The sequence below is a fragment of the Saccopteryx leptura genome, chromosome 5 (assembly GCF_036850995.1).
Source record: "Saccopteryx leptura isolate mSacLep1 chromosome 5, mSacLep1_pri_phased_curated, whole genome shotgun sequence".
Lineage (NCBI taxonomy): Eukaryota > Metazoa > Chordata > Mammalia > Chiroptera > Emballonuridae > Saccopteryx > Saccopteryx leptura.
The window spans coordinates 178,358,247-178,383,851 of record NC_089507.1 but is presented as its reverse complement, the minus strand read 5'-3'; the positions used below and the strand labels follow the sequence as shown (position 1 = coordinate 178,383,851).

At 41.8% G+C, this 25,605-nt stretch overlaps 1 protein-coding gene across 1 annotated transcript; it reads right to left on the bottom strand.

The window, feature by feature from the left end:
• Window positions 1-1,752: 1,752 nt before the first annotated feature.
• Window positions 1,753-25,537, bottom strand: CRNKL1 (crooked neck pre-mRNA splicing factor 1). Its single transcript, XM_066386993.1, has 14 exons — window positions 25,472-25,537; window positions 23,443-23,595; window positions 22,037-22,128; window positions 20,924-21,082; window positions 18,735-18,901; window positions 16,678-16,856; window positions 14,769-14,939; window positions 8,522-8,713; window positions 7,774-7,833; window positions 6,993-7,073; window positions 5,563-5,802; window positions 3,955-4,056; window positions 3,242-3,490; window positions 1,753-2,036 (listed from the first exon to the last, which is right to left on the bottom strand). Exons 1-14 carry the CDS (start codon window positions 25,520-25,522, stop codon window positions 1,869-1,871), a joined length of 2,064 nt encoding a protein of 687 aa, XP_066243090.1. The 5' UTR covers window positions 25,523-25,537; the 3' UTR covers window positions 1,753-1,868.
• Between the last annotated feature and the right edge of the window lie 68 nt (window positions 25,538-25,605).

Sequence of the window (25,605 nt, the reverse complement as noted above, 5' to 3'; positions counted from 1 at the left end):
TGCATACTTGAGCTCCCTGTCCAGCATACTTAAGCTTCTTCCTGCAACGTAAATCCTCCGTTACTAGTTTTCATACCGTTAATCCCAGGTGCTTCGCTTAAAGTCCTGCCTTTCAGAATATAAAAAGATGTTGAGGTTTATTTAAAGGAGAAAAAGGACCTAATTCCTAAAGGCCATGTAGCTAGATCATAGGCTAACCACATGTATTTATTTTCATGTGTAGTTATCACCTGTCATACCTGAAAATGTCAAGTAAAAGAAGTAGCTAAAGAAAATGATTAAAAAACTTACTTCTGAAAGAACTTACTTTTGTGGAGCGAGGCGGAACAGCAGATGAATCCTTCCTACATGAGAACCATCTCCTTTTGGTGATTCCCTCTGGCACTCCCAGGAAGTGTTCAGTCTGCACTGAATCATGGTCACTATTGGGTTTTTTTTTATGTATACATGCAACGTAAACAATTTTAGCTAGGCTCTGATTAGTCACTTTTATTGGCATTCTGACTGCCAAGGGATATTGAAGTCACAGGTGTTCCTCCTCACTGACTAGCAGACCTCACTACCGACTGTCAGAAACTGACACCCCAACAGCTGATACTGGTCCATGGGGTAACCAGTGAGGCTGGAGACAGGTTTGCCTCTTACCCTAACAGTCCTGTTTTATTCTCTCAAAAACCATATTTTCAAGAGACAATTTAGTAATAAACTGACTTGCTTATATTCCCGTGGGCGAATATTTGCAAGTTTAATAATAAATTTGCTAATTGTCCTTATAGGTGAAAAACAGTTCTGAAAAGACAGAGGCCAGGTTAAAGGAAACAATCTCAGATCAGTTAATTAGGATAAATATCTCTTGCTTTTCACATACTACTTTAAAAGCAGGGCTACTTAGTGTCATTTTCTACGGGTAGACATCTCCTACTGTAGGATCCTGAGCGAAGCGTGTTGGCACTCCGGTAGAAATGACGCCCTGTCCAGTGGGTTTGGGGAACGTGCTAGTGTTGTGACTATCTAGCAGCGTATCAAAGGCTCTGAGACATTTGACTAACAAGGCTTAACCCTTAGTCTAAAGTTTCCCAAACTTGAACAAGGGACATTTTTCATGGCACATGCACCACTATTTTTTAAACAAGGTTCTACAGAGCTCACCTAGTCTGGAAAATGGACTAGGGCATAACAAGTCTGACTAATGATGTTCTTGGTTAAAAAGACGTTGTCCAGAAGTATAGTCACTGAAAATTATTTTCCAACTAATGTTTGGCCACAAAAGGAAGGGTTTTAGAAGTTAAATTAATCCATGCACATTCAATTCTGTAAGGAATGAACATATTTAAGCAAGTGGCTATGGTTAGGAATGAACATTTCATCAAACACTTAACTATGCATTAGGTATAGTCTTTATCTAATTTAATCTTCAAAATGAGTAGGCAAAGTCTTACCCCAGGAACTCAAGTTACTGAAGACATGGAAAAGTTAAGAGGTTCAGATGAATGCATAAAATATCTTATGAGGAAGACAGGCATGAGAAAACCCACCTTAAAAGTTAATGTAGAATGTTACTTGAAAACACCTAGAAAAATATTCTTTCAAAAGCCTGCAGTTCCATCTAAAATAGATGCTAAACATTACCTTAGATTTCCTAACACAGGGACAAAAAAGGGATTCTGTCAAAACCAGCAGTTAAAAAAAATTATTTACAACCTCCTACACCTAACTAGCCCAAGGACATTTAAAAAATAATGAAAAAGTAGCTGCCGAAGATTTGAATCAGTTCATTACTGATGAAACATACAAAAACTTTCAGGAATCACAAGAGTTCCAAACTATTAATTTATAAAAATAATAAAACATCAATATGAACAAGAAGATCAGGATTCACTCTCATCAATGTCCTTATCTGGGTCTTGCTCAGCAGCCTCCTTTTCCTGTTGCTGCTTCTTCCAAAGTTTGGCCATGGCCAGGAGCTTGAGGTTCGGCTGGTTGGCAGCATCCTCTGGAAAGATGTAATCATAATACTCTTCCCAGCCTGCATCGGACTAGGAGAAAAAAGTAAAACAATTAAAAAATAAGCAAACACGGCTGAAATATATTTCAGTTACTTTAAAGTGGAGAGTTTTTGCTGTGAAACCCAGAGTTCATTTTCAGTTTATCTTCATTTTACAAAAGAACATCAAAGTGTACAAGAGACAGAACAAGGGCCAGGCTATGAAGCAGTTGGATTGGTGTTGCTGCACGTGTAGCCCAGTGAGAGCTACACACTTAAGCACAGCTCCTCTAGTCAGCCAAGATACTTGGTGTCTCTAACTCCATCCTGCAGTCTAAGATTTAAAAATCTTAAAGGTTTGCTTAAATATTTACCCAGCAGCAATAGCCATATGACTGTGTAGTTATTCTGAATCCCTGCCTCAACATCCCATCTCCCATGGTCACTGATTTCACTTCTGAAAGTCGCTCTAGTTCCAGCTTCCACCTCTGGCTTTGCTTACAACAGCTTCCTGATAGGGGCTCCTGAAATCTAAGCCCCTCAAGTCCACCTGCAGAGATGCCAAAGACTGGGTCATGTCATTTTGTGAAGAGACTTCCTACAGCCCACAAAGCCTTTCTGGGTTAGGTCCTAGCTAAAAGTTAATTTTCATTTCCTACCATCCTGACTTCCTGCGTAATGCTCCAGAAACATCACACTTTGTAGTTCCTAGAATCAACCAAGAAGCCTTTACCACCCCTGTTGCATTCTTCACTCGGTTTCCACACTAACCAGACTGCAACTGTCTCCTACCCCGGCTATTTATTCCCATTCTCAGACTATATATGCCACTTAGAAGTACAAATTTCTGGCCCCGGCCGGATGGCTCAGTGGTAGAGCGTCATCCCGGCGTGTAGATGTCGGGTTTGGTTCCCAGTCAGGGCACACAGGAGAAGCGACCATCTGCCTTCCCCCCTCACTCTCTTCTCCTGCAGCCATGGCTGTTTCCAGCAAATTGGCCCCGGATGCTGAGGATGGCTTTGGGGAGCCTCCGCCTCAGATGCTAAAAGTAGCTTCTTTGGGCCCCAGATGGAAAGAGCATTGCAGCCTATAGGGTGTTTGCTGGATGGATCCGTCACAGCACATGCAGGAGTCTGTCTCTGTCTACACTCCTCTCAAAGGAAAAAAAAAAAAAAAGAAAAAGAAAAAGTGCAAATTTCTAAGACAGATTTCTGGCCACTGGACATGAAATGACCAGGCCCAGGGCTCAGCTCTTACCCCGTCGTCGGCCTGGACCTTCCTTCTCTTCTTCACTTTCTCTGGCATCAACTTGTCTACTCTGTCCTTGTCAGACGCAGTTCCAAACTCCTCTTCAAAGTGTCGCCAAGATTCCAGCAGCATAAGTCTCTCTTCCTTTTCTTCACAGTTTCGCATGGTTTTGTTAGCCTCTTCATAAATCTGTCTGCATTTAGCCAAGCTTCCTTCTTTTCCAGAAGACAGCTCAAATTGAGCAAAACTGATCCATACCTTAAAAGAAATATTATCGAACCAAATTAACCACGTCACCCAGAATACAATAATGTAATAAATAATAAAGCTAATTTCTTGTTAATAACATCTGAACATACTGATGTACTCATTTCTTGTACTCCAAAGACCTTAACATTTACTATATGCTTCAATATACTAATGTTGAAGCAGTCTGTTTCTATATCCAGTTAGATATTTTAAATAGTCTTAAAATCATGAGAATTTAATTTTTTATTATAACCCTATGATACCCAAGTTTTCACAGGCAGGATAAATATTGACCTAGTATAGCCTAATACTTCAAAGTCCTCTGAGACTCACAACAGGTTTTCTTTAAAAGCAAGGAAATCATTTAAAATAAATATATTTTTAAAGAAACTTAAAATATAGAAAATTTGGTATATTTCTTCAGGATTGCCGATTCAAGCAAAATCAAAGACAACCTATAAAGCACAGGATACCTTGACATGTTGTGTCCGTTGTAGCAATCGTCGGTAAAGATTACGTGTTCTTTCCGTTTCTTCCTGCTCAATTTCAAAATCAATGTATGATTTCCACAGCACCTAAGAAAGATAACCTAGGTCAACCTTGAGATTTAAAAAGCAAGATGCCCCTATCCAAAGCACATCTTAACTACCAACCTAGGACATCCAGGAACTTGGGACTTTCATGAATGATTGAAGAACTGATAGCATGTAGATAAAATAATATTAGCATCTGACCAGGCGGTGGCACAGAAGATACAGTGTCGGCCTGGGCTGCTGAGGCCCCAGGCTGGAAACTATGAGGTCGCTGGCCTGAGCGCAGGATCACCAGCTTGAGCATGTAATCCCATGTTGCTGGCTTGAGCCCAAAGGTTGTGGTTTGATGCTCAAGGTCACTGGCTTGAAGCCCAAGGTGTCTGACTTGAGCAAGGGGTCACTGGCTTAGGCCGAGTCCCCTGGTCAAGGCACCTATGAGACGCAATCAGTGGACTAAGGTGATACAACTACAAGTTGATACTTCTCTCTCTTCATGACTGTCTCTATTAAAAAATAAACAAATAAATAATATTAGCATTTACAGGCTGCCACAAACTTGGCTAGAATTTTACATTATGAGAAAAAAAGGCCTTGGATTCACTTTTAGATTCTCTTGGAAGTTTTCAAATGCTGAACTTACCAAGAAAATAGGAGACTTGCTAAGTCTCCCAGACACTGTCGTGACCCTGCCACATACCGTGAACTTGCGGGAAGAAACAGGCCTTCATTAGCAGCACAGACTGTTTTACCTCCACTCTAAGTTCTTGAGATGTCTGAGTTCAACTCAACAAGCCTTCAGGGAACAGCTGCCTGCCTGTGAAGAGCTCAAGGATGAGCAAGGTGTGGCCTGGACTCCCAGGAGCCGGCAGTCTGAGGAGCTGAGGCCAGCGAAGGAACTAGAAATATGTAAAGCCCTGCCTTAACGCAGTCAGTGGGGCCAGCAAACTATTAAATGAAAGGTCATATTAGTGCGAGGCATAAATGCTGAATGAGTTCGTGGTTCCTGTTAGATTCAAATTAGTCCTGGCTGTGGTTTGGTGCCACCTTGTGGCTCAGGCTTAAACTCTGGCGGAGTGATGTTGGGTCCAGTGGAAGGCGGGATCCACCAGTACAGTAGCAGTAGTGACCTCAGAACATTCTCTGGTTACTTAGAGCCTCTTTGGCTGGCCCAATCCAGACCCAACTGTGCCAGCAGAATCCTGGGATGTGGATGTACAGTCTCCACTTCCATCTTCCCTGATCTCCAGATGGGGATGCCTGCTTGTTTCCTTGACTACCTCATGCCTTTAGCTTCCTGTTTGAAGAAGGGAGGAAGAGAGCCAGTCACCCACCCATTATACCCCAATTCAGCCTGGGTGATGCTGGGCTCTGGTACCCAACTAGAGGGCTGCCAGCCCTGCTTTTTTATTGCCCAAACAAGCCAGTTCTCATCTGAGTGGAAAAGACTGAGGTTAGATCTTTTTTATGCTCTAACATGAACACTTAAATGGTCATTTAAAGCAATACTGCAGAAGTGTCTAAAAATTATATTCAGCTCAAGAGCCTTACCTCTGGCATGTCTAAGCGTGGCTGGCTGATGGCTAACTCGTAGATGGCACGGGCTCTCTCAATATCGCCAAGGATTGTCTCTAATTCTGCAAATTTAATCCAAGAGGTACAATTTTCAGGTCCAAATTCCAAGAACTTTTCATAAAGCTTCCGGCATCTGTCAAATTCTCGAAGCTGTAGCTCCAATTCTATGTAACCTTTAAATAACTTGTTCTTGGGGCATTTGCCTATGGAGGTTCCCTAGAAAAGAAAATGACCAACTGCTGTGACACCTCAGTGCGTTCAACATGTGCACAGACATCAGCCACCAGAAACTGTCCTCTGCTGAGCAAGAACCTGGAGCGCTACACGAAGGCCCCCTTTCCTTCCGTGCTGCCACACTGTTCGTGATGGCTCTGACAAAGGGAAAGGAAACCCTCTGAGTCACTGAGCTGTCAGGTCTTGTGCCCACAGGTCCCTGTTCAGCAGGAGACAGTGTCCCAGAATTACAGACAACTACGTTGGATTTTACTAGTGTCTCAGGATCTCCTAGGGAACAGGGATGTCAGCTGTATAAAATCTCCTAGAAGTAAAACGAACCCTGCTCTGCTGCCCACACCCAGGGTGAGAGCAGCTTATCAGAGGACATTTGAACACAGTATTGGATCCTATTAAGAAATTTTAGAACAACTGTTAAGAGGGGGGCGTATTTAATATAAGAACTTTACACAGGATCAATCAGACTATTAAAGATAAAGATCAGATCTGATCTAAGAGATCTTTATACTACAAGGAAAGATCTGCTAACTAGAAGCTAGTTTCCAATGTTGAAATAGAATTTTTTTTATTTTTTTTTTGTATTTTTCTGAAGCTGGAAACGGGTAGAGACAGTCAGACAGACTCCCGCATGCGCCCGACCGGGATCCACCCGGCACGCCCACCAGGGGGCGATGCTCTGCCCACCAGGGGCGATGCTCTGCCCACCAGGGGGCGATGCTCTGTCCCTCCGGGGGTCGCTCTGCCACAACCAGAGCCACTCTAGCGCCTGGGGCAGAGGCCAAGGAGCCATCCCCAGTGCCCAGGCCATCTTTGCTCCAATGGAGCCTTGGCTGCGGGAGGGAAAGAGAGAGACAGAGAGGAAGGAGGGGGGGTGGAGAAGCAAATGGGCGCTTCTCCTATGTGCCCTGGCCGGGAATCGAACCCGGGTCCCCCGCACGCCAGGCCGACGCTCTACCACTGAGCCAACCGGCCAGGGCCTGAAATAGAATAATTTAAGCATCGCCACCTAATTTTTCTTCAAAGACCATGTGTTTCTTAATATGTCTCAGTGTTTGAAGGCAGAAAATATTTCTGTTGCTTTTTTAGTAGGAAGAGTACAGCTTGTCAGAACTAAGACTTTCATTTCCTCCTCACAGAACTTACTGGGGCATCTTGATCCTTTCTTCACTTACCAAAGCTCTTCTGGCAAATGGTAGATTTTTCTGTCTTATTTCAAATTGTGCATACAGTAACCACATTTTGGCAAATGTGAACTAGAAAACAAAAGCACAACATCTAGCATAAGAGACTCATTAAAGTGAGTAAAATTAAATTTGAATTAACAAAAGGCCACAAGCAATTAGATTTCTCTAAAATGTCAGCTAGGACAGATGTATTTTCTTGTTTATAAGCAAACGTGACAGTATTTCTTTCACCAATTACAAAAAACTCTCAGTAATCTAGATACTGTACAGAACTGCATAGCCCTGCAGCCTCTACTTGGGATCCGCTTTGTTTTGTGGGTATGCTTGTGAGTGGGAGAACATGCCACCTCCGCTCTAAGCAGGTAACCAGGCCAGCATCTCCCTTTGCTTCCTGTGCTGGGGAATATGGCAGAGATAACGACTCAGCCACTTTCAGAACACACCGGGGTTCACCCTTGCATGCGTATATCCACGCAGCGCTCAACACACACCTGTTCGCTGCTTCCTATGCACAATGCACTCTCTGGTGTGCACCTCCCTCCTTCCCCTCAATCTATTCCAATTACCCATCCTCCTCTGAATTTCTAGTGTTACTCATTTCTCACAGGCTGGCCTCTACCTAGACTAAGCTATTTGCAAAGAGCTGATCTCATTGTTATTTATGTTTTTCATGGTGCCTATCACAATCAATATGATTTCACTGAATTATTTCATAAGTAACAGAAACAAGGTTTTAACTGTTGGAACAGAATACTTAGAGCAAATGTACCTTTTTATGAGGAATTAGTTCCAGAGAGGCTTGATACACTTGTCTTGTTCTCTCAGGATCCTGTAGTAGGATAAGAAGTTTTCACAAAATATTGAAGTCTGTTGCTAGACTTCAGACTTATTTTTACTATACTAGTAACAGGTGTACACCCCCAGCACCGAATGTTCACAAGCTACTATTTTCAAACTCTGATTCCTATTATGATCAAATGTGTGAACTACCTTTGGCCATCAGACTCTGGTTTACACATCACCAACAACACAGCATTTGCACTGAGAGCTTCTCTGTGGAAAGGCTTTTTGCCTGATAGCAGAAAAAACCAAAAACGCTGATGGTCTCAGATCAACTGCAGAAAGTATTTGTCTCTTAGCTTATAACACGACCAATTTCTGAAACCCCGCTTAATCTTTACTGAAAGCAAGGATGTGTAATCCAGCCACATTTCCATTTATGAGAAAATCCAGGAAACTACATTTAATTAAACTAAGGGCTGGTTCATTGATCCCTTTCAAGTTCCAAGTGATCATCCTGTTGTGTCTCAAGGTTTAAAAAACAAAATACAACAAATAAAAGAAAACCCTCACCTGTGTCCACAACAGATACATTTTAGTTTAAATGTTACAGTGCAATAGTTAAGTACAATACACGACTGAAACGGAGGCCTGTAAATACCACTACTGCCCAGCAGCAGGCCCGGAGCACAGTGGTGAGGAAATCACCCACAGCGACCACGTAAGCCCTCCCCGACCTTTGCCTCCAGCTCCTCGTAGAGAGCGTAGTTGATCCACAGGTAGATGTAGCGCTTCCAGTGTCTCTTCTCGGGAATGGGCGGCACGTTGGCAATTGCTCGTTCGTAGACTTCTCGTACAGTTTCTGCTTCCGCGTCACTTTCCACCAAGCGCAAGTAATCGAACCATGCGTCATAATTGTGTGGATTAGCCTAGAAAGAGAGGAGGTTTAATAAATAAAAACAAAACCAAGAGCCACACTTGCTGGACTATGTGAGCTGAAAGAAGGCACCAGATTGACTTTCTGTATTTAAGCAACTTTTTCTCTAGATTTTACCTGTTATCTCATTAAAAATAAAGCAAACAAAAACCATACACACAGCATTCCTGAAATTTTATAAATAGAAAAAAAATAAGAATACAGTAGTCCCTCTTATCTACATGGAATGCGTTGCAAGTCCTCCGTGAATGTCCAAAACCACAGGTACTACTGAGTCCTGTCTATATACTATGTTATTCCCTATACATACACATTTATGATAAAACTTAAACTATGCTTGAGCTTTAGGGCAATTATAAAGTATAATAAGGGTTACCTGAACACAAGCACTGTGATATTGCCACCCCCAGTTTATCTGATAACCGAGAGGGCTTAAGTGACTGACAGGTTGGTAGGATACAGCGTGGAGACGTTGAACAAAGGGATTATTCATGGTACAAGCAGAACAGGAAGGGATGGCTTGAGAGTGCATCAACAACAGTACATGATTTAAAACTTGTGAATTATTTATTTTTGAAGTTTTCCACTTAACATTTACAGCTGATCATGGATAATTAAAACAGTGGAAAGCAAAACCTCAAAAAAAGGGGGGGGGAGGGCTATAAGACAGAGGACAGATTATTAGTCAGGTGTCCCACAGCAAAGCCCCTTGGCATAACCACTCCAAAGATAGTTATTCAATAATTAGATGTCTATTTTTACAAATGTATTTGTTTATAAATGGGACTATATCATTCTATCTAGATTTAAAACTACAATAGAATTAAACAATGCTCATAACTGTGAAACCTGACTTGTCAATTAACAGTAATTTATCTTTTTTTAAAGAAATTAAATTTAATGGGGTGATATTGATCAGTAAGAGGACATAGATTTCAGGTGAACATCCCCATAGCATTTGAATTATTGACTGTGTTGTGTGCTCATCACCCAAAGTCAAATCATTTTCCATCACTATATTTGTCCCTCATTCCTTCCCTACTCCCACCCCCTCTCCTACAAACCCCTCTCCTGGGAACCACTCCACTTTTATCTGTGTCCATGAGTTTCAGTTTTATATCCCACCTATGTGTAAAATCATATAGTTCATAGCTTTTTCTGATTTATTACTCAGTATAATGTTCTCAGGGTCCATCCCTGTTGTCATAAATGGTAATATATCATCATTTCTTATGGCTGAGTAGTATTCCACTGTATATATGTACCACATCTTCTCTATCCAATCCTTTATCGAGGGACACTTTGGTTGTTTCCATGTCTTGGCCACTGAATAATGCTGAGAACATGGGGCTGCATGTGTCTCTATGTACCAGTGTTTTTGAGTTTTTTTGGTAGATAACTAGTAAAGGGATGCTGGGTCTTATGGTAGTTCTATTCTTCATTTTTTAGAAGTATGTTGTTTAATTTCTGTATTTTTGTGGGTTTCTTTACTTTCTTTTTGCAGTTTAAAGTTCCAATTTCAAAGCCTTATGGTCAAAGAATATGCCTGGTGTAATTTCAATCTTCTTGAATTTGTTGAGGTTAGTTTTGTGGCCAATATGGTCTATTCTTGAGAATGTTCCATGCACACTGGAGAAGAATGTGGAAACTGACATTCTGGGATGAAATGTTCTATAAATGCATATTATGTCCATTTGGTCTAATGCAGGGGTAGTCAACCTTTTTATACCTACCACTCACTTTTGTATCTCCGCTAGTAGTAAAATTTTCTAACCGCCCACCAGTTCCACAGTAATGGTGATTTATAAATTAGGGAAGTAACTTTTCTTTATAAAATTTATAAAGCAGAGTTACAGCAAGTTAAAGCATATAATAATAATTACTTACCAAGTACTTTATGTTGGATTTTCGCTAAGTTTGGCAGAATAAATCTTTATAAAACAACTTACTATAGTTAAATCTATATTTTTATTTATACTTTGGTTGCTCCGCTACCACCCACCATGAAAGCTGGAATGCCCACTAGTGGGCGGTAGGGACCAGGTTGACTACCACTGGTCTAATGTATCTTTTAAAGCCAATGTTTTTTTTATTGATTTTCTATTTGGATGATCTAGCTAAAGGTGTTGGTGGTGTGTTGAGAGATCCAAATATTATTTTTTTCTTTTTGTTATGTTATTAGATGTCTTACACATTTTTGTGCTCTGAATTGCAGCATATATATTGATATTAAGAAGTGTGATGTCGAGCCCTGGCCAGTTGGCTCAGTAGTAGAGCATCGGCCTGGCGTGCAGAAGTCCCAGGTTCGATTCCCGGCCAGGGCACACAGGAGAAGTGCCCATCTGCTTCTCCACCCCTCCCCCTCTCCTTCCTCTCTATCTCTCTCTTCCTCTCCCACAGCGAGGCTCCATTGGAGCAAAGATGGCCTGGGCGCTGGGGATGGCCCCTTGGCCTCTGCCCCAGGCGCTAGAGTGGCTCTGGTCGCAACAGAGCGATGCTCTGGAGGGGCAGAGCGTCGCCCCCTGGTGGGCGTGCCGGGTGGATCCCGGTTGGGCGCATGCGGAAGTCTGTCTGACTGTCTCTCCGTTTCCAGCTTCAGAAAAATACCAAAAAAAAAAAAAAAAAAAGAAGTGTGATATCTTCTTGATATTGTGTCACCTTTATCATTTTGAAATGTCCATCTTTGTTACCTTTGTTGTCTTGAAGTCAGTATTGTTTGATATAAGTATGGCTACATTTGCTTTTCTTTGGGTATTATTTGCTTGGAGAATTGTTTTCCAACCTGTCACTTTGAGTCTGCTTTGGTTCCTGCATCTTAGATATGTTTCCTGAAGGTAGCATATGGCTGGTGTTTTGTTTTTTCATCCAATCAGCTACTCTGTACCTCTTTATTGGTGAGTTCAGTCCATTTGCATTTAGGGTAATTACTGACACATGAGGATTTCCTATTGCCATTTTACGTTTTGTTTTCTGGTAAGTCTGTGTCTCTTCTATGGGTCATCTCTTGTTTTTGTTTCATGTTATTCTATGCTTATTTCTTTTACTTCTTTTTTAAACTATATACTTTAATGTTGTTTTTTTCGTGGTTTGTTACCATCAGGTTGTTGAGGAAAAAAGTTTCATATATAAGAGTCCTGTCTTATGAGTTTCTGTACTCCAGCCTCCTTTGCTGCTGCTCTCTCCTTTAATGTTTTAGTTGTCACAGATTATCCTTGTTTATACTGTAACCTTGTTGGAGCTTTTACTTACAGTTTTGGGTGGTTGTGTTCTTTGTATCCAGCTGAATAACCCCCTTCAGTATTTCCTGCAGGTGGGATTTCCTGGTGATAAATTCCTGTAGCTTCTGTATATCTGGAAAGTTTCTCTTTCTCCACACTGGAGCGATAACTCTGATATAATATTCTAGGCTGGTAATTCCTCTCTTTCAGTACTATGAATGTTTGGGTCCACTCTTTTCTGGCTTATAGAATTTCTGCTGAGAAGTCTGATGATAACCTAATGGGCCTTCTTTTATATGTTATGTTGTTTTTTACCCTAGCCACCTTGAGGATTCTTTTTTTGTCACTGATTTTTGACAGTTTTATTACAATGTATACTGTAGGTGGCCTATTTGGGTTGTGGTAACTTGGTGTTCTGTTTGTTTCTTGGATTTGAGGTTCTAACTCTTTCCCTACCTTGGGAAGTACTCATCAATTATTTGTTTGAATAGGCTCTCCATTCCCTTCTCCCTCTCTTCTTCTTCTTTTGAAATATACATTATTCTTACATTGCTATTTCTGATAGAGTCAATTTTCATAGAGCTCTCATTTTTAAAAATTATTGAGTTTCTCTCTTCTTCCCTTGTAACGTCTCTAGTTGCCTGTCTTTGATGTCAGATGTCATTGATTCTCTACTCTATCTGGGCTGCTCTAGTAGCCAAACTTGCTAGCTCATTTTTCAACTCATGTATTGAGTTCTTCATCTCTGTTTTCAGTTTCAGTCTCCTTGGTGAGGTACTAGTTTTATTTTATGAACTCATTATGTTGCCTATCACTGTTTCCTTTCATCTTGTTGAGTATTTTCAGAACCTCAATTTGAATTTTCTATTGTTTAACTCCAAGGTTTCCATATGATTGAGATTGCTTCCCAGAGATTTTTCATATTCTTTCTGAACTGTGTCGCTTTCTTGAGCAGCCATGGTATTTGTTTTTTTCCTGCCTTTGGAATCTGAGAGTGGTATTAAAAAATCAAGCAAAACAAAACAATGAAAAAGATAAAAATAAATAAAATAAAAAATAAAAGAGAAAAACAAATACAAAGAACAAAACCCCAAAAATAATCAAGAACAAAACAACAAAGAAAAACCCAATAAAAAGGAAACATTAGAAGAAACCTGTCCCCAAACACCCAAGCAAAAACAGGTTTTCTATACTTTTTCCAGTAGGTGACACTGGATTACAAGTTCTAGCTCTTTGAAATTCCCAGGCTGGCCTCTTCTGAGAAGCTGCTATCACAGTGATGAAGGCAGGGCTGCAGTTGATGAGTGATGTTTACAGCTTCAGCAATAGCACACCTCTGGGTGCTCCTCCCTGCATCTCAACAGACCAGTGGACCAGACACACAGCACCTCTGTTCTTAGGAGACAGAGTGGCTATGGAGTACTAGCTCTGGGATATGTCTCTACCACTCTCCATATGCACAAGGGGAGGGAGGCAGGATCTCAAAGGCCGGGGGACCGCACTTTCATTTTCTGTCTCTGTGCCAAGTGTGGACTGCTGGCAAACCGTGGGAACACTGGTGGGACCCCACGCTCTACCACTTTGAGTATCTTCTTTTTTGTTGTTTTATTAAATGAGAGGCAGGGAGGCAGATAGACAAGACTTCCACATGCACCCCAACCAGGATCCACCCAGCAAGCCTCCTACAGGGCAATGCTCTGCCCATCTGGGGCCACTACTCCGGTGTTTGGCAACCAAGCTATTTTAGCGCTTAAGGCAAGTCCACGGAGCATCCTCAGCACCTGGGGCCAACTTGCTCAAACCTTTGGAGCCATGACTGGGGGAGGACAGAGAGAGAAAGAGACAGGGGAGGGGTGGAGAAGCAGATGGTTGCTTCTCCTATGTTCCCCGACCAGGAATTGGAACCTGAGACTTCCACATGCTGAGCCGACACTCTATCCACTGAGTCAACTGGCCAGGGTGAGTATCTTCTCAAATTCCCCCCAATCTCTCTGCTCATCCCAGCAGAAGGAGCCCCAGTCACTCTGTGTTTTTCTCCTCTCCAGAGTTCTGGCAGACAAAAACCCAGACAGTCTGGGTTTCTCTACTCTCCAGAACCAAGGGTGAGTGAGTCTTATCTTCCAACCCCTTTCTCAATCCTTCCCACCTTTATACCATTTGCTGAGCGGATCTTCCAGGCAAACCTGTGAGTCCAGGCTGGGTTCCTTCGCTAAGTTATAGCTGTTCAAGTTATTGAAATTTCAAGGAGAGATCAAGGGTATCTCTCATGCCACCGTTACTCTGAAATCTATTTCCTCACCCCAATATTAGTTTATCTTGAACATATCTTGCTGACCTCATTTAACACTAGACTTTGCCTTTTGTACATATCTTGAAAATGCTACTGTCTTTAAGTTCAAATCAAAATAGTACATTACAGGTAAAAAAAATGAGAAAAGAACCATATCTACAATACAACTTTCATTCAAGCAGTTAAACTAAAAGGTAATATATAAAAACTGGGTTTTTTGGAGGTTTTTTTTGGATCAATCCCTGTCTCTTCCATCTTCTTTCAAAAATAAGCTCAAATGAATTCCAGATTTATTTTGCTCAATTTCTACAGCACCCAATCAGCAATCTAAGTGACTTTCAACAGATGAGAGGCAGAGCAAGTCCAAGTGTTGTTTCCTTGCCTTTCCTGTTAGTCTCGATTATTCTCAGCTGTCTGGAGTAGCTGCTCATTTACTGCAAACACATCAAGAGCATGATCTCTGGCAGCCCCAACTCACTATTATGCACTTTATAAGTAAGGCCAGTGCACCTTACTTATGTGTACACACGAACACTCACCTTCACTTCTTCTTCATACTGGAATCTCCGTTTGCTCACAATGATGTCTTCAATACCTCGCCGATCACCAAACTTCTTCTCAAAGATGGTATAATTTTTAAAGAGTTCTTGAGCCTCTTGTTTTGAAATTCTATCCAGGGCATACTTGTAGATCACTCGTACCCTTTCAAACTAAAAGCAGACACGGTGATTTTATTTGCCGTTAACATAATGTTCTCATTTTAGTCATGGCTAGGAAAGTAGTTATGGCTTAAAAAATTACTTGTCAGATTTTGAGGCCTCAGAATGCCCAACATGAGGTTCTCTGCCTCCTTTTTGAGGAGGTTTGTCAGTAGGAAGGGCAGATACTCCCTTTTGAGCTCCACAGTTAACATTGTCTACCTAACTCTGCCAGCTGGGTGTTATCTGTATATCTCAGAATAAAAGGCCCCAAACTGAGCTCCTGTTTCTTTCTACCATCCCCAGTTTTTCCCAGTCTTCCCAATCTTGATGAAACATACCTGCTGTCACACACTTGCTCAAGCTCAAACATGCTGGAGCCCTCCCTGACTTCTGTCCTTCCATCCCCTACATTCGCTGCCTCATCAAGTCCTGCCATTTCTACCCTTTCAACACAGATTCACTTGTCCTTGACCCGCTGCCAACCTATCCCCATTTCTTCCTTGGACCATTTCAAAAGTCTCCTCTCTTCCACTTTTGTTACCCTCCCCCAATACAGTCTCCACAAATTACCCAGAAGCTTTCCTTACAATAGAAATTATATACTGTGGGAAACTACAAGTGGCAAAGCTCTTGTAGCTTGAGGCCTAGCAAAAGGCTAAGTTCTCACCCCCACACCTCCATATTGGCTATGAAGCTGAGTATTTGTACTCATCCCAACCCCCCACCTCACTTGCTGGGTTAAGTTGCTAAAGGCTAAGTTTTTCTCCACACCTTCATGTTAGCTGTCATGCTGGATTGTTTCTACTTGCCCTATCCTCCATGTCCCTTGGAAAGACTGGAGGCAGTTTTCTTTTTATTCTTTATTTTGTGATATTACCATGTTATGCAGGGTGGAGGGTTTTTCTGCACTTAGGAGAATTCTTGGTTTGCCTTGGAAATGTGACTTTGTTTTAATGATCTCTTTGATTTGCTAATGAATTCACTTTGCCTTACAAATAAAGCAGGTTTGGGGGTGGAGAGCTCTCTCTCTGACTTGCCATCAGTTTGGAGAGGCTTCTCTATCCCATCCTATTTCTCTTTATTTTCTTCATTCCACATCATTCTCCCTCAGGACCTGGAATTACTAGCTGTGCTGGTTCGCGGCAATATACTACCAACATTTTTACTTGCTAGAATCCTTGACTACTTCCCACTACCCTTAGACTAGAATCTGAACTCCCTGCTATGACTGTGTGAGACCCTGCATTCGGACCTCAGCCTACTTCTCTCAATTCTGCATTATTTGAGCTACCTTAAACCTTAAGGCTTAAGGGATTACTTTCCATATATGCTATGGAAAAAAAGAACTGACTTACTTGTAGGACAATCTGTTTTCATTTCAAATTCTATTTTCTGCATTGAGGGCTCTGGGCTTTTTGTTTCCCAGGTATATTACCTGTAAAACCCTTTAATCAGTATACCAAGTGACTCACTCTCAGTTTATAAATAATATTCTCACTCCAGATTTAAAGGCTTCCTTTTCAAGCAAAGCACAAAAATTAAGACAGTTATGACACACTCTATAATCACTCAGCTCCCAATGTGAAGCTTAGCGACAAATTATGCTATTTTGAGAGATTATGTTTTTGTATTTTGAAAACATTTTCTGTAATGCTAAGTGAATAAAAAAATGGAAGTGAACTTGATGTGCACAAGAAATATGTTTTTCTAAGCTGTTCTGCAATGTAATTGGGTGAAATTTACTTACTTCTTTCTGATTTTCTTCAAATTTGGCAAAGGCAACATAAAGGTGTTCATCCATATGTTCATCTCCAAAGAATTCGACAGCTCTCTCATACACTTTCCGTGCGTGGGCAAAATAGCCATGTTTTTCTTCAAAGCGGGCATACTTGATCCAGTTCTTAACATCAGGGTGCACCAGTACAAGTGCCAGGGAATTAAAGAAATACCAGCAGGACAGTGTGGCTTAAAAAACCCAAATTGATACCAAAACCCACAACAACACAAGCTACCACTATGGGGGTAATAAAACATGTACGAAGGTGGAGAATCATAACCTGACCACTGTGAGGGAGCTGTTTCTCCTGTGCTTATTCACTACGTTAGTGGTGGTACAAGTAAAAGTTTGCAGCCATGCAAAGGTGAACCCTGGTTACTCTCCTGTGATCTGGACAAATCATTTAACTTGTCTAAGCCTGTTTTATCATCTGTAAACAGAGAAAAATAATACTGACCTCACTGGATGACTGCTGTCTCTAAATGAGAAAAATGTGTGTAAAGCTCTTAGCAGTTTCTGGTCAAAAGAAGGTGCTCAATACTTTGAAGCTACTCTTCTATCTGCTTAGTAGCATTAGTATTTGAGTGAGTGATTAAGAAAAAATAAGTTACAAAAAGAAAACATAACTAGAGTGAAAAGAGAAAGTTCTGAATTACCATATTATTTTTTAATAGGATATATCTATTTTCGATCTTTCTTCCTTGAGGAAATAATCTATTTCCATCAGTAAAACATTCAGGTATGGCAGTGATGGTAAGAGCATTGGCTCTAATGCTGCACCTGGGTTCCAATCCAATCTCCATCACTACCTGAGAGACCTTGGTCAAGCTATTTAATCTCTCATGCCTCAGTTTCCCTAAAGAACAGAGCAGTTCTTGTATCACAGGGTTGTCTTGAGGATTAAATTACAATATTTGTAAAGTGCTTAGAAAAATGACTGACACATAGCAAGTGCTATAAAAGCTTTGTTAAACTAATACTATTAAAATGAGTAGACGTCATTAAGATCCTAAAATTGCATAATAGTTGAGTCTAACTACTTGTGTTAGTTATGTCCTATGAAGTCACTGTGACCACTTAATTAGCAAATACCAAATCACTACCCTTAGAGAAAATATGTATATGAAGATCTCATATAGTTTATAACCTTAAACCCTAAAAACAACTAATCCTTAGATTTTATTTTTGATACTTTTTAAGAGAAAACAAGGTTGAGAAATATTAAGTGACTTGCCACAGGTTTCCCAAAGCCAGGGCCAGAGCAGGGGTTCCAGTACACACGCCAGGGCTTCCCACACTACTGTGCCACCTGGTCCCGTTCAGCCCGTCTCCATCCTCTCTTCTGTGTCACAGCAGAGATACGAGGCAGACTGTCACCTCCGCGGGGATCATATGCCTTTCTTGAGTGACTCAAATTTTTCATCACCCTGTGCTTATGTGCAAGTGATTGTGAAAGTGCCACAAATACTGATTTTGGGGTTATAAATTTTAGCAAGTAGAATTCACAAATATAGAAACAGTGAATAATGAGATCGACAACTTCAGCTGCTAAGACTGCTTTCATATGTTACTGTCTAATCCTTACCATGAGCCCACAGGATAAATCTTTCTTGTTTTAAAGACAAGGACACCAAGGCTCAAAGGAATTAACTCACTGGGATCACATCACTAGTAAACAGTAAACCTTTGGATGAACTCTAGTAATGGTGCCAATGACCAACTTAAAGCCTAGAAAAACAGGACTGGCCATAGCAGCCAGGGCCTTATTGTGTCATTTTCCACAAGGAACCATAGCATTATTGCCAAAATACAAACAAACCAATCTCACTGGAAAAGACTCAATTACCCAGACCACAAGCTTTTTTCCTGACCAACCTATGTTCCCAGAAAGTATATGAAGCAGATCAAATTTGCATCCTTAACTTCTGGGCCAACATCCATGACTGTCCTGACCATGACTACATCTGCAGGGGAGGAGCAACACCCAGGACTACAATGGCACCACTCAGACCTCAGCCAAAGGATATATCGCTCGTAAATGGTGCGGGCCCGATCCACCTCTTTGTACCGCAGCTCAAAGTTGATGTAGGAGTGCCAGGCTTGCTCCTCGGGCTGCCATTCCATCCAGCGCTCAAACACCTGCCGGGCACCAGCAATGTTTCCCAGCATCTCCTCCATGTACGTGTACTTGTACCTTTAATAAAATCACTTAGTCAGATTTAGGTGGCTGAACAAAGAAACAAGACCCGTACACGTGCTGTCTGTCTACAGGAGACTTGCTTCAAACCGAAAGATACACAGAGGCTGATAGTTCATAAAAATGAAAACAAAAAAAGAAAAGTTGGGTTAGCAATACCTATACCAGACAAAACAGACTTTAAAACAAAGACTATATCAAGAGATAAAGGACCCAGCAATTCCAATTCCAGGTATTGATCTGAAGAAACCCCAAAAACTAATTCGAAAAGACATGCATCATGTTTATTGCAGCATATTTACAATAGCCAGGATATAGAAGCAACCTAAGTGTTCACCAGCAGAAGAATGGACAAAGAAGATGTGGTACATATATATATACAATGGAATATAATTCAGCCTAAAAAACAATGAAATCTTTCCACTTGCGACAATTATGTATAACCTAGAGGATATTTTGTGCTGAGTGAAGTAAGTTAGACAGAGAAAGATAAATATGTGATTTCACGTACATGCAGAAGCAAAGAACAAAATAAATGAACAAAACAGAAGCAGACTCACAGATACAGAGAACATTTTGAGGGTTAGCAGAAGAAAGGGAGATCGGAGAGCTGGGTGAAAGAGGTGAGGGGGTTAAGAAGTAGAAAGTGGTAGTTACAGAATAGTCATGGAGATGTACAGTACAGCACAGGGAATATAGTCAACTACATTACAGTAGTTATTATAAACTATGGCACTGTAATAAGACAGTAACAAGATTTATAGGGGTGATCACTCCATAAGTTACATAAATGTCTAGTCACTATGTTGTACACCTGAAACTAATAAAATATTTTATGTCAACTGCAACTTAAAAATAAAAATTTATTTTAAAAAAATGACTTAGGGCAAAAATGTTCTTTGGCAGCTTGACCAGTAGTGGTACAGTGGATAGAGTATCGACCTGGGCCATTGAGGTCCCAAGTTTGAAACCCAGAGATCACCAGCTTGAGCGTGGGCTCATCCAGCTTCAGTTTGGGCTCACCAGCTTGAGCACAGGGTTGCCAGCTTGAGTGCGGAATCATAGCCATGATCTCCTGGTCGCTGGCTTGAGCCCAAAGGTCACTGGATTAAAGCCCACCAAGGCTGCTAGCTTGAGCCCAAGGTTGCTGGCTTGAGCAAGGGGGTCACTGGCTTGGCTGGAGCCCGCTGGAGAAGGCACATATGAGAGCAGTCAATAAGCAACAACTAAGGTGCTGCAATTACGAGTTGTTGCTTCTCATCTCTCTCCCTTCCTGTCTCTCGTTTAAAAAAAATAAAAAGTCCTTTCACAATTTCTAGTTCTGATTTTGATTTAAGACTGTATTGTCCCTAAAAGTTAAATCAAATGTTTTCTTATTAAAATATAAGTCTGAAAGTGATGAAACATTAGAAAAAAATAAATTTTTCTTAAAAATTGTTTATTTCAACATGAACTTTCTCATGCATAAAAGATTTCAATCTCCTGACCAGGCGGTGGCGCAGTGGGTAAAGCGTCGGACTGGGATGCGGAAGACCCAGGTTCGAGACCCCGAGGTCGCCAGCTTGAGCTTTGCTCATCTGGTTTGAGCAAAAGCTCACCAGCTTGAGCACAAGGTCGCTGGCTCAAGCAAGGGGTTACTCGGTCTGCTGAAGGCCCGTGGTCAAGGCACATATGAGAAAGCAATCAATGAACAACTAAGGTGTTGCAACTCGAAACGAAAAACTAATGATTGATGCTTCTCATCTCTCCGTTCCTGTCTGTCTGTCCCTGTCTATCCCTCTCTCTGACTCTCTCTCTCTGTCTCTGTAAAAGAAAAAAAAAAAAAAAGATTTCAATCTCAATTTTAGTTCTGATTACACAGCTATTATATATTGATTATGATATAACAGACTATAGGACCTTCAAAAGCACTTATACATAAATATGTAAGACTGTATACACCTACATGATTACAACTCTGTCAATGAAATGTAGAACCCCTTTGGCCTATGACAAGCCACTTCGCTAGCTCAGACTCACCAGAACTGGTTGACCCGAGGCAGCGTGGTAATGGCCCGGTCCCAGATATTCCGGGCATGGTTGACCTGGCGATTCTTCATCTCCATTTCTGCATACTTCAGCCAGAGGGTAATATTTCGATAGTCCACATCTAAGGCACGTTCGTATATGGATCGAGCCCTTATGAGGCAAGATTTGGAGAGCATTAAAAGCAGTACATACAACACACATAGCAACTATTTCAAAGCATCTACAGTGCCCTGCTATTTTCTCAGGTGTCCACTGCGAGCCCAGTTCTGTGCATAAAAAGGTGAAAAGATAGGATACCATTCTCAGGAACCTTACAAGGACTTAGAGAAAGATACACATGCATGTAATTACAATACAATAAAGCAGATGAAAGAAAGAAAAATGTCTGGTGGAAAAGGTTGAGCAGTAGCCTAACTCCAGAACTGAGAAAAAATTTGGAACTTGAGAAAAGTTCCAGAGGTGAAGGTGCATGGGGAGTGGTGTCCACCCCAGGCAGAGAGAACAGCCAGTGTCACTGTAAGGAGACGTGATGGGTTCAGGGAGAGGCAAGTGTGCAGGCACAGTGGGGGCAGGGGGGGTGCTGGGACAGTGCAAAAACCGAACAACATAATTTTAATCTTACTGGCCACTGGTTCTCAGTGCAACAATTCCTATTTTAAAACTCCTAATACAGAGAAAGCAGATGAAACCGCACTTCTCTGGCTGTAGAATGTGTGTGGGTCTGAGACTCACCTGTGCAGCCTCCTGCTCTGCTCTCCCTAGGACTAGCCTACCACAGAGCCCCTGAAAGGAACCCCAGACTTCTATGAAACACACTTTGAAAGTTACTAGCAGAGCCTGGCCTGCGGTGGCACAGTGAATAAGGCATTGACCTGGAATGCTGAGGTCTCAGGTTCAAAGCTCCAGGCTTGCCCGGTCAATGCAACATCCGGGCGAGTTGATGCTTCCCACTCCTCACCCCTGCCCGTCTTTCTCTCTCTCTCAAAAATCAATCAATTAAAAAAATATATATTAACAAAGACACAATCTTTTACTTGTACTTTAACTTTATTTTTGTATGTTAACTTATGACATCTTTGTACCTCACATGCTCAGCAATTTTACCTTTGAATCTCCTTTAGACTCTCCTCCCATCGTGCGTACTTGATCCAGTTACTAATCACAGTCCTGTTTTTCCTGATGTTATCTTCAAAAGTCTAGGAAGGCAAAACGGGGCAAATTAGAGAGAAAATAACTAAAAATGGTATCATCCTTTGTCTATTAATCCTGTGCTAAAAAGTTTACTTACTCATTTTGTTCTTATTTAAGAGATATGACGTCCTGGAATCCTTAAGAAATAAGAAACACTAAGACAGTTACAATCACAGGTGTTTCTTGAAAGTCTTACATGCAAACAAGAGGAAAACTTTAGACATAAAGAATTATTAACAGAATTGTTGATATTCTCTCTTATTGCCCATATCAACTGATACTGTAGTATACTCTACTTGCTCCTAACAAGAAACACATCTCTTTGACCAAGTCTTTTTTGGTAATGTCATAGAATTTCATACATAACTCACTGAGGATAACTGATAAATAGATACAACAGAATCAGTTTAAATTAATCCCATGTTCTAGAGTGAGACTGTCAGATCAGATCCACAGGTCTCTCTTGGTTCTTCCCACGTATTAACTTCTCACACAGGGGCTGTACCAACAGACGCTGTTGGGTAAACAATTTGTAACAGGTTTGCTCGCCTGTATTTTGCCTAACTGTTGCATTGGTGCGGCGCAGCACCGTGTGTGCAGTCCGTGAAAGGCTATGGGTGCTTGCTCTCAGGGCAGCAGACTGCAGGTTGCAGATTGCCTGCCTCCATGGGGAGGGGCGACTGTTTGCTGGAGAAGGGTTTTTCCCCCCAGCCTGTTTGCTGGTGAGTCTAGAGAGAGGCAGTGCTGAGGGGCGTGGGAGCCCTGAGATTTTGGCCCAGCCTGTTTGGCTGGGGAGCCCTGTTTTGATGGGGGCCTCTGAGTCCAGAGAGAGAAAGCAAACGAGTCTTCCCGGTTTGCTCGTCTGCCGTTACAAGACTTTAATAAACGGAATGGTCCACCGTTTTCTGGCTCCACTGTTCCTTTACCATCTGCCCAAATCCAATGAGAACCTGCATGGCCACGGTGGTGGCCACTGTCCCTACAGACGATGCACATAACACAGTCTCGCTAAGTCCACCCCTCTCCCAGCTGTCAGCTGTTCCCCCTGTTAAACTTCTACCTATCTCTGGCTGCGCACCAAAAATTATATCTCAGGTGGACTTAATTTCTTTATACTCTAAAATAGACAACTAACAACATATTTCGTCAAGTTCAACAAAATGCAGTTACCTGGTAACCAGAAGTTATATGTGTTATTTATGTGACTAGAAACACGAACCTCTTCTCATCCTCTAGTCTATCCACAACGAGGACTTTCCAAACTCTGACCTGGAAATCCTGCACCATACTGACACCCTGACGACACTGCCCAGACTGACCTTCCTTTTCCTCAGCTTGTAATCATTTAACTCTTCTTCATCTGTAATCTTCTGCTGAGGCGGAGGCGGAAGAAGCTCAAGTTCTCTTTCTTTAGCTTCTCTCAGGAGCTGTTCAGCAGTTATCTGTACCTCAGCCGGGGCTTTGTTTTTTACCTTTTAAGACAAGACATTTCTATTTGTAGTAGACGCTATTCACATAAGGTTTAAGAAACAAACATTTTTAGGAAAAAAAAAAAAAGAAACAAACATTTTTAGGATGTGAGCTTCATATGTATTCCGAGATGCCCTCTTTGTATGCCATGTTCCCATTTCTCTGTGCAACTAAACAGCAACAAAATATGTTTTCTCCCTTATGCATATATCTATTAACATAGGTAAAAGTCTCAAGCGAAAAGGCAGTAAAAAATAGCAAATCCCACATTAAAATCTCTATTTATATTATTCTTTAACTTAGGCCCCAGGTGGATGACAATGCCCGAGGAGGGTAACTGCATTTGTTTTTTCACAGCATTTCAAGTCAAAGACAATATTCAGTAAGTTGCCATCATTAGACTCTAAGCTTCTTGAGGCCTTACAGCTGTGCAGTCCAACATGGTAGCTATGAGCCACATGTAGTCCAAATTCAGATGGGCTTGAAGTGTAAAATACACAATGGACTTTGAAGATTTAGTATGAAAAATGAATAAACTATCTAATTAATTTTTTATATTGATTACATGCTGAAATGACAGTATCTTGGATACACTCAGTTATTCAAAAAAATATACATTTAAAATCAATGCACATGGCCCTGGCTTGGTTGGTTAGAGCATCATGTAGAAGAGCAGAGGTTACTGGTCAGGCACATACAGGAACCGATTGATGCTCCTGTCTCTCTCTCTCTCTCCCTTTCTCTCTAAAATCAATAATAATAAAAAAAGCATCAAAAAATTAAGGTCACGTGTTTTGACTTTTTACAGTGGTAATGAGAAAACTTAAATTACCTATGTGGTTCACATTATTTCTCCTGGACCAGTGGTGCCTGATAAAAGTTTATGGAATGGGCCTGACCAGGCAGTGGCGCAGTGGATAGAGCGTCGGACTGGGACACTGAGGACCCATGTTCGAGACCCCAAGGTCGCCAGCTTGAACGCGGGCTCATCCGGTTTGAGCAAAAGCTCACCAGCTTGGACCCCAGGTCACTGTCTTGAACAAGGGGTCACTCGGTTTGCTGAAGGCCCACGGTCAGGGCACACATGAGAAGTCAATCAATGAACAACTAAGGATCCACAACGAAGAATTGATGTTTCTCATCTCTCTCCCTTCCTGTCTGTCTGTCCCTCTCTATGACTCTGTCTCTGCCACACACACACACACACACACACACACACACACACACACACACACACAGAGTTTATGGAATGGAATGGTAAGAAATACTGACTATGCAGTGCTTTGAAATGATGGTGATAATAATAATAGCTGATACCTAATAAGCATTAAGTACCAGACACTGTGCTCTATGCTTCCTATGCATTATCTCTGGAAGTCACCTATGGACATGTGATGAACTCGAGAGTCATCTGGGCTGAAGGAACGGTCTGTAGGAGAGTACCTGTAAAGGCTTACATACTTAATACTTATCGGCCACCCTTGGGAGTATCACGTTTCAAATTTATTGTTTAAGTTAACTTAAATTATACCACAACTGTTGTCATCTTGCCACTCTCAGCTGGGCTAAATCCTATTCAGCCTTCCAGTGTCAGCTTAAATGAAACTTCTTCAGCAGAATCGACCTGCAGACCCTCTCACACAACCCGGCCTGGTTGTATCTCTGCTGAGGGACCCCTCTCCTGCCCAAGAACATCTTCCCGGAACGCAGGCCACGCCGACTCGAGGACAGGAGCCTGCGCCCCACTACCGCCTGTCCCGTCCCCTTCTAATCACACTCGGCCCCGCACGGCGTGTCCCTGTCCCCGGGACAACACTCTCCCGTCTCAGGTACCACGGGGGTCTGACGTGAGCCCTTTCCCCACTCGCTATCACCTACCTTGGCCACTTTGGGAATTCTCTGCTTCCCGGCCGCAGTGGAGGCCGCCATGGCTGCAGCAGAACACCTCCCGTGAACCTGAAACCCAAAAAGTCGACCAAGGGCTCGCGAATACCGCAAAACTTTCTGACAAC

What these genes read in the sequence shown, in the direction of transcription:
- CRNKL1 (XM_066386993.1), bottom strand. Translation starts at nt 25,522, where the DNA reads ATGGCGGCCTCCACTGCGGCCGGGAAGCAGAGAATTCCCAAAGTGGCC. An exon ending in AGTATGAAGAAGAAGTGAAG is followed by an intron (nt 8,714 to 14,768) that starts GTGAGTGTTCGT and finishes CTCTCTTTCTAG; the next exon opens with GCTAATCCACACAATTATGA. An exon ending in AACTAATTCCTCATAAAAAG is followed by an intron (nt 7,074 to 7,773) that starts GTACATTTGCTC and finishes TTTGTTTTCTAG; the next exon opens with TTCACATTTGCCAAAATGTG.